At 44.8% G+C, this 8,397-nt stretch overlaps 1 protein-coding gene across 13 annotated transcripts in view; it reads right to left on the reverse strand.

The window, feature by feature from the left end:
- The window catches only part of LOC108748048 (broad-complex core protein), a 69,102-nt gene that overhangs the window by 36,572 nt on the left and 24,133 nt on the right, over positions 1 to 8,397 (reverse strand). For 9 of the 13 annotated variants that reach the window (XM_018486024.1, XM_018486029.1, XM_018486030.1 and 6 more), the window contains exons 2-5: positions 7,484 to 7,685; positions 6,849 to 7,040; positions 5,402 to 5,984; positions 4,622 to 4,681 (exon numbers count right to left, since the gene is read on the reverse strand). In XM_018486024.1, the coding sequence (XP_018341526.1) occupies positions 4,622 to 4,681; positions 5,402 to 5,984; positions 6,849 to 7,040; positions 7,484 to 7,669 (1,021 nt within the window). In that variant the 5' untranslated portion in view covers positions 7,670 to 7,685. The remainder of the gene's footprint in view (positions 1 to 4,621; positions 4,682 to 5,401; positions 5,985 to 6,848; positions 7,041 to 7,483; positions 7,686 to 8,397) is intronic. The other 4 variants (XM_018486025.1, XM_018486031.1, XM_018486027.1 and 1 more) reach the window with 1 other exon arrangement.

Genomic DNA, 8,397 nt, shown 5'->3' on the forward strand with positions numbered 1-8,397 from the left:
CTCCCCTTCCTCCCCCTCCTCTCTCTCACTCTCTCTCTCTCTCTCTCTTTCTCTACAAGCGACATAAATTCTGTCAGTCAACAGTGAGCGCAGCTGCATGGCAAGACATTCTTTAGCAAAGGAAATTAGCAAAGGAAAGAAAACACAACTGAGAAAAAAAAAAGGAAACCTATCAGTCCAAAAAGAGTGCCATCGCGATTGCCTTTCGGTCGGTGCGCGAACCGGCGAGATATAATTTAATGTATCTAATGATTCGTGGAGAGTGAGTGGCAGGAACGTGAGTGGCGTACCAAGGTCGTCGTATTTTTAGTTAGGCCAATGTTTAGTTGGCCACGTTCGTTCTCGTCAGAGATAGAGGGACCTTGAATTTCGCGGATAACATCTGCAGCCTTATCGACGTGGTCTCCAATTCTCCTCTCTCCATCCCCCCCCTCTCTCTCGCGCTCTCTCTCTCTTTTTCCCTGCTTCACAGTCCCCGGCGATAAACTTTTTCAGTACTAACCTAGTATAAGCCAGACGTTCAAATATTAATCGACAATGCGTGGCCACACCTGAATTTACACAATCGATCGATCGACCGACCAACCGATCGGCTGATTGTCACAAATTTGCCAAAGTTTTCTTCTCCCTCCATACAGTTTCTTCCCTCCCCAAAAGATAGATTACTAGCAAAGAGGGATATACGCAATCTCTCTGGCGAAAAAAAAAAAAAAAAAAAAAAAAAAAAAAAAAAAAAAAAACAGAAAAATGCATTAGTCAGCCTGCCACGGTTTCTCATCACGGCCGACGACGACCGTTCGGCGAACATTCTTACCGGCTGAGCAACTTGGCCGAAACCGTGAAAAGCCTACGCGCGCACATACGCATACGCGCGCGATCGATCGGATACGTTTCTTATTCTTTTCTCGGCGTACGCGTGGTTTCTCAATACACGCACACTTGCACGCAACACACACACGCGCGCGCATTCAATACGGCGGCTGCCGAAATCCGCTTGTGGAAGGTCACGCACGCTCAAGTACGTCGTTCTTCGTTCCCGTAATTATTCACCCATCACAGCGGAGAGGGTGATTCCTGCTATCACCTTAAACGATGTAATCGCGCCGTTACGTCGACGTAAGCGGCCAGCTCCGTCTCTCGACACACGTCGCTAGTGCGGTGATTCTCGATACAAATTCGTTATAGGCACTCTCTCGTTTCCTCGTCTAACGTTTTGTAGTAGTCAAAATTTGTAACACGATAACGCGTCCTATAACTTGGCATCCTAATTCTCTCTCGTGTATTTCCTTTTCCACTTTTCGTTTAATTAAACGTTATAGATAATTTCATTGTTAACCCACCGGAGTTGACGGTAGGATCTATTGAACCCATTAATAATTATGTCCCTGCAGAGGAATCGATAGTCGTCTATTAGACCTATTCAATTATATTCTTTCATGTTATATGTACATGTATGTGATACATTTATAAATTTGAATGATTGTTATTAAAAAAACTTAGTATTCACACACACACACACACACACACACGCACACGCGCGCACACACACACACACACACACACCACAAACACACATCTTTTCCATACACTGGAAAGAGTCTGGTTGCATTCATTGGAATTCTCTCTGGTTGAAAATAGAGAAATTAAAATTTTCTGGTTGATCTGTTATAATTCTACAATTCTAGTTGAGATAACCAGAATCTGACTGCTGCGATTAGAATTTTCTGGTTCGTTCACATTTTCAGCCAGAAATGTTTCCCAATGCAGTTACGCCATTTTGGTTTCTTCAAATTAATGAATACCCTTTAGTCAATATAAATTAAACAGGTCTCTCAAGCCCGATCTACATAAGACATGGAACGCGAGTCGCGCAGGTCAAAACTAGAAATTAATCTAACGTATATTTTAATTCTAATAGATTGTAGAATGCAGAACACGCAAGACGCAGGAAGTTGGGCGAAGTTCAACTTTCCTACTACGGTCTGCGACCTATTACAATCTGAAATACGTTTCACTTGCGATCTGCGTTTTGTGTCAATGTAGATCGGGCTTTACAGACCTGACTGTCAACAAAGTTGCAAAATTTAACGTCAGCTCCGGATGGCTAAGAGTACATCGCTTTGCGAGTGCAGAAAAAAAGAAAATGATTGGACCTATCACATCCTCTTTCACAATATATGTATGTACGAAAGATCAGGGAAAGTAGCGAAAATCAAAGTTGCGAGACATAATTTCCGGCGCATTTTATCGATCACGGTCATATTGTATTCCTTTTTTTTTTCCTCTCTTTTCTTTCCTCCGTCGTACCTACGAATGCGATAAACGTCACGGCATCGTATCGACGATATCATCGGCGCGTATATTGATTTTATATTGCAAAACGTTAACACGAGGAGGACAGACAACGTTAACAACACATCGATACGCAGCCCAACCCGTTTAATCGAGCGATACAAGCACTTCAACGATCGATTATCGAGAAATCAGCAACACTTATGTCAACGACACTCAAAGCATCGGCGCTGATCATTCAACACCTGATCGGGAAACTGGCAGATGCGATGCATATACACAAACGCCGAAGGCGCGTCGTTGATCCCTTTTCTTTTAGACCCCCGACGATGCAACCACCCTCTCGGGGCGTCGTACAAACCCGGGGTGACGATCTCGCGGGCGCGGCACGTATATCGCACAATGATGCCAAACTCTGGTACATTTCATTCCATTTTCTCTTTACCACCACAATTGCGTTGGCGTATATACATTATTGTGCCGATGGTAATAACGGCGGTTCGATGTTGGAGCGAATGTATCTGCTGCGGCCAGTGTGAATTTTTCGCGCGAGTCGATAAAATTGTCGTTAGCTCAAAGGCGTCGCTCTGCCCACGTAACTACGCTCTTCATTCAATTACCTCGATTACAGAGAGAAAAAGACGAAAAAAGAAAGAAAAAAAATTAGCAGGCGTACAAGGTGTCTCGAAAAGAAATTTTCCCGAGTGAACAACTTAGCTCTGTACGATTCCTAGATAATGTAAGTTCGATGTAAGTCAAAATTGCTTTGCAGGAAGACTTTTTAGCAAATATGACCGTCCCGATATGTATCTGGAAAACGTACTTTTGGCCCCCCGTATTACAAATATTTTATTTGAAAACGATCTGAATAATACCTTATTAAATTCTGTACATTTCTCCCGAAATACCTTACACTCATATCGCTCCCTTGCTTCAAAAAATGATAAGAAATTAAGTTATGATAAGAAAAAAAAACTATTTTTCAATTTTTTGATAAAAAGTTATTTATTAATTATGAAAATAATATCGACGAAAAGGACGTGTATACTCTGATATAATCAAATGTCATTTTTATCAGTTCCATTTCACAAACCTTAAAAAAAATAACGTTTTTTGCGCAGTGATTATTTTGACGATTTTTTTTTTTTTGTAAATCACTTTTTTTGAGTTGTACCGTTTGACGTTTTTTTTTATGAAGTTAAATTAGTTCACTTCTGATGATCGATGGAGTAACATTTACCTAACTCATTCGTGGTAATAACTCGATAAAAATCATGTTTTTTTAGTCGTGTCACTTTTGAAGTAAGGGAACGATTTGAAACATAAATAGATAAATATCGATATTATACATCTGCATTTTTATTGAACGTATAAAATTTACAGGTAAAAGCAATTACTTTTATATAATATCTGCAAAGTATATAGATGTATTTATATTAACATATCAAACGCAACGCGATATATAACGCTTCCGATGCATAACGTAATAAAGCACTTGTGAAACGTGCCAGCGCGCGGATTCATCTTTTATACAGAATCTAGATAAACGTCATAACGAATTCAATCGCAATTCATATTTATGTATTTCAGCGTATCGACGTATCGGTTAACGAGCGTAAGTTACAATCGGCAAGCGTGCCTGTGTGCTAAATTTTGCAAGAACGATACGACAGGGAGAAAATTGGTGAAACTCCGCGAATTACGCGAACTCGGCTGTAAGATTACGATTACCGATAGCTCGGCTGGTATCATCTCGCACGTAGCCGTGGAGCCGGACCTGCTCCGCGTAGTATATGATTTTTTTATGATATGCAAAATGTAGGCGATTCGTAAATGGTGCCGTATTGATAATGATGATATCGATGATTTTGGAACGCATGCCAATTAGAAAAAGATTTGATAAATCTTTCAAGCAGATAGTAGTGCTCTTTCACCGCAACCAGTAAACATTTTCATTCTTATAATTTGTGATTTGTGGTTAGTTTGATATAACTGCACAAGTCCTTTTAGTTACTTTTATTAGAGCGAACCGCTACATCGCGTACGATCGAGGTCTGTCGCGATGTATCGACTGTCAGTGGAAGAATAATAAAGTAGCGCAGAGTGCCCTTAAAAAAATCAAAAGAACGCACGTTTCTACGGGCGCGCGCGTGATAACGAGTGTCACATACATACATACATACACACACAAACACATATATATATATGTATATATATATATATATATATATGTATAGGGAGCGTGTGATATCGATTACCTCGATTTCTCAAGCAATTCTAATGATTTCAAAAGGGCAGAGAGCTAAAAAAGAATATTCAAGTTCCTTACCTTGCGAAGTGCCCGCTAGATCCGGCGTCTGCAAGCCGTGGCCCAACCCTGGAAATTTCACTATCGTCACACGTAGCAACGGCAATGCTATCGCGCGCGGAAACTCAACAATGGCCTGTACGCAATTTCGCAATTAAAAAAGAAAAAGCGCGCGGTGGTGCGGAGGTGGTGACGAGGGTGGTGCGGTGGTGCTGGATAAAGCTTGGCCGGAAGCCACGCTAAGAGCTCGAAGACTCCAGTCGCACGGACGATATATGCGTGCTCAAACGGTGCTCAAAGAAAAAAAGTCTAGCGATCAAGCTGACGAAAAAAACAACCGAATATATATTTTTCTTAAAAGGCAAAACGAAAGAAAGTCAGGCGTGTTGGCAGTAGTCAACATTCGATGCGAATCGTGACTTTTAATTCTCACAAACGTGCACATAGTGAGAAACACTGCGATCGAACGATCACGGGGGAAACCGTGTGCGCTGGAGCGACGATCAATCGCGTACGATCAACCCTTAAGTGCAGAAGAATAAAACGTACGTACATACATACAAAAGAAAAAAGAAAAGGGAACGAATCTAAATCTCGATCCCTTCTTCACAAGGTGAATCTACACCTCCGGATCGAAGGTAGAAAAATAAAAAATGGAAAAAAGATAGTCTAGGATTAATACAAATGCGGAGCACTTAAGGGTCGAAGGGTGGTTGCAGCGCGGCCCCCGCAGGGGGGGGTCCGCGAATTGGTCTGTGCGTACAGGCCCGCCTTGGGGGGGGTCCGGTGTCCCTCACGTACCTGACAACGGCGTATGATCGGTGGTGAGCGCCGCCATACTGAAGTTGAAGCTGCCGGGCGTCGACGTGAAGAGCTTGCTCTCCGGCAGGAAGTTCTGCGCGGACGTGTGCTCCGGTTCGGGCTCGTGCTCGTTGCTGCTAGCGGACGCGGGCGGCCGGTCCGACGCCGCGGCGCCGGAGTCCGACGAGTCCTCGTTGCCGGCGTTGCCGCCGCCGTTACCGCCGGTCAGCTCCAACGGCTCGCACTTTATATTCTCCTCGACGAGACTGTTCTCGTCGTGCACCCCGTTGCCCTCCACCTTCGTCGACAGGTGGTTGTTCTTGACCATCGAGAAGTCCGTGGGCGTGGCGTCGTTGTTGTTGAGCGGCGGCGACGGCACCCGCGGTCTCTTCGCCGACTCGTCGTGCGGGTCCGGGGTGCGTCTCTCGTTCCGACGTATCTGGGCACGGCGCAGTAGCTGCTGCACGGTGGTCGGCGTCGGGGTCACAGGCGTAGGCGAGCCGCCGCGAGGGAAAGTCTCCTCGGACTTCTCGTGGAACGGCAGGTGATTGCCGCCGGCCGCCAACGCGCGGACATGCGACAGCTGAAACAAAATACAGATACGGTATACCGGCAATGGTAATAATTATACAGACTACGGTATACAAACACGCCACTCCTACACTTGGACCTACCCCTGCCCTTTGGATCCGGCTAATAATTACCGAGATCATCGCGATACACGAGCCGAATTTCGTCGTTTAAACGATCGATAAATCGTTCCGCGGAAAATGATACAGTACGACCGAGTGTATGTGTGTGTGTGTGTGTGTGTGTGTGTGCGGCCAACAAATTGAAGAGTCCCGCGACGCGCCACATCGATATTCGATACTTAATATTTACGGTGGATATCCGATTTTCGTTTTATAGCGCAAGCCGCTTTTTTATCGCCCTTCGTTCGCTTGACCTATGACAATTACGAATCGGCATCAAGGTATACAGACGCGCTTTATATCGAGATGATCGAGGAGAAAGGGGCGCTGAAGTAACGTCTAACGGCGATAACGCGCAAGATTTGCACTTGAGCTTTCGAGAGATACGCGCGAGTTACACGGTTAAATACCCGCGTGTCTGTGTTGTATCGCGCACGCGAGACGTGCGGCCGCTCACACACACACACACACGCACGCGCGCGCGCGCGTTTACACGCATTTTTGTGCCAAATCGCACATAATTGCGGTGTGTTCGATTTCAAACGTGCTACAGACACGGTCAAGAGAATTGGAACGAAGATAGAATCTTACGCCAGCTGTTGTATCTCCATTGTCACTCGTAAACGCAGCGAGCACAACGTTCTCACGTGCCCGCAGCATCAAAGTCCGAAACTCACCGGAATTACTCCCCTTTCAGTTCCCCATAATTGCGTCGGAGAAAAAAAAGAAGAAGAAGAAGAAAAAGAAAAACGTACCTCATCTCTGTCGGTTTGTTCGGTCTGTTGCGTGAGGCCCGATACCCTGAGGACCTCCGCCGTCTTCAGAAAACTGCTGAGAGAACGCTGATGCACGTTCACCTCGCCGTGATATATAAACTCCACTAAGGCATGCAAGTCGCTGAACGCTACATCCTGGAGCACTATCACTGGGTGTTTGCACGGTGTGCTCTGAAACGGGGCAACGTTTATTGCGCATAATCATTAGATCGATGACGAATGATTTCATTCTAATAGCCATTTCAACCGTAGATTCACTTTCATCTCGATCTAGCTCACTCTTTATCTTCTTTCAGTCGTAAGACTTAGGAGAGGAGTAAATGAAATCTAGATTAAAATTCATCTCTCCGTATATCGGAGAGAAATGGCTACAAGGTTGGATCGTTCTACCTTTCGATAAACCTTCAGCTTCGCCATCTCACTCTCTTACTCGTTTATCCAACAAGAAAACAATTAAATCACGCGCGTGGTTTATCCAAAGACAGAACAACCGGACCTTCTGAGAGACCTTCAAATTGATTTTATCTACTTGCGAGCGAATCCGCCCCGAAATTCACTGTGAATTTCGCGAAGACCGGAGGGTCTTCGCCGGCGTCTGAGGGCGGGAGTCTTACCTTGAGCAATTCTCTGAAGTACGGGCTACAGGCGGAGAGAACGACGCGATGCGCTTTCAGGCTCTTGCCGTCGCAGGCCAGCGTCACGTCCACGAAGTCCTCATCGTCCCGGAGATTTTCAAACGCCGAGGTTATGCTGCTCTGGTAATTGTTCCATCGCAGACAAAAATGTTGTGTATCTACCATCGTTGTGTCTATTCACCTGCAATTAGAAGCAACGGCCTTGCTGCCTACCGGCTTGGACGACACAATTGTCACTTAAGATCTAAACGCGACGCCCGATCGGCTGCGCCGCTTAAATTAACTTGATGGATGCGAGCGAGCGCGCGCGCGCTCGCATAATTAAGATTTTCGACTACGAGCCGTTCCTAGGGCACGACTCGTGCCGATAAGCTTGCAAACTGATAATTGTAGATAACTCCAATTTCGACATTCGAAAACACAATTGCAACGTGTACACACATTCGATACTGATAGCAAATCGCAGTTGCATGTGTACGACGATATTCCTGATAAACCTCGGAGATTGACTATAAGAGCGGAGCGTTGAAAGAGAAAGAGAAAAAAAAGTAACGCACAACGGTTAGATGCATGAGAATTTATGTTTATATTGCGCCATACGTATTAATTAATTTAGCTACTATCTACTCGACTTGCGTCACTTGATACAAGGACGACAAAAATTTGATATTCAAGTTCTCTGTAGCGTAGAACAAAATTAAATGATGGCGCCGACACAAAGTGTTTTCTGCAATCAGCAATTGATTCGCCACAAATAAATTTATTGCACGGAGCTCAAAGTTTTCCGAGACTCGAGTTGATCTTAAAAATAAGAGAGGAGAGGTGTGTGTGTGTGTGTGTGTGTGTGTGTGTGTGTGTGTGTGTGTGTGTGTGTGTGTGTGTGTGTGTGTGTG

The sequence above is a fragment of the Trachymyrmex septentrionalis genome, unplaced genomic scaffold, assembly GCF_001594115.1.
Source record: "Trachymyrmex septentrionalis isolate Tsep2-gDNA-1 unplaced genomic scaffold, Tsep1.0 scaffold21, whole genome shotgun sequence".
In the NCBI taxonomy this organism is placed as follows: Eukaryota; Metazoa; Arthropoda; class Insecta; order Hymenoptera; family Formicidae; genus Trachymyrmex; species Trachymyrmex septentrionalis.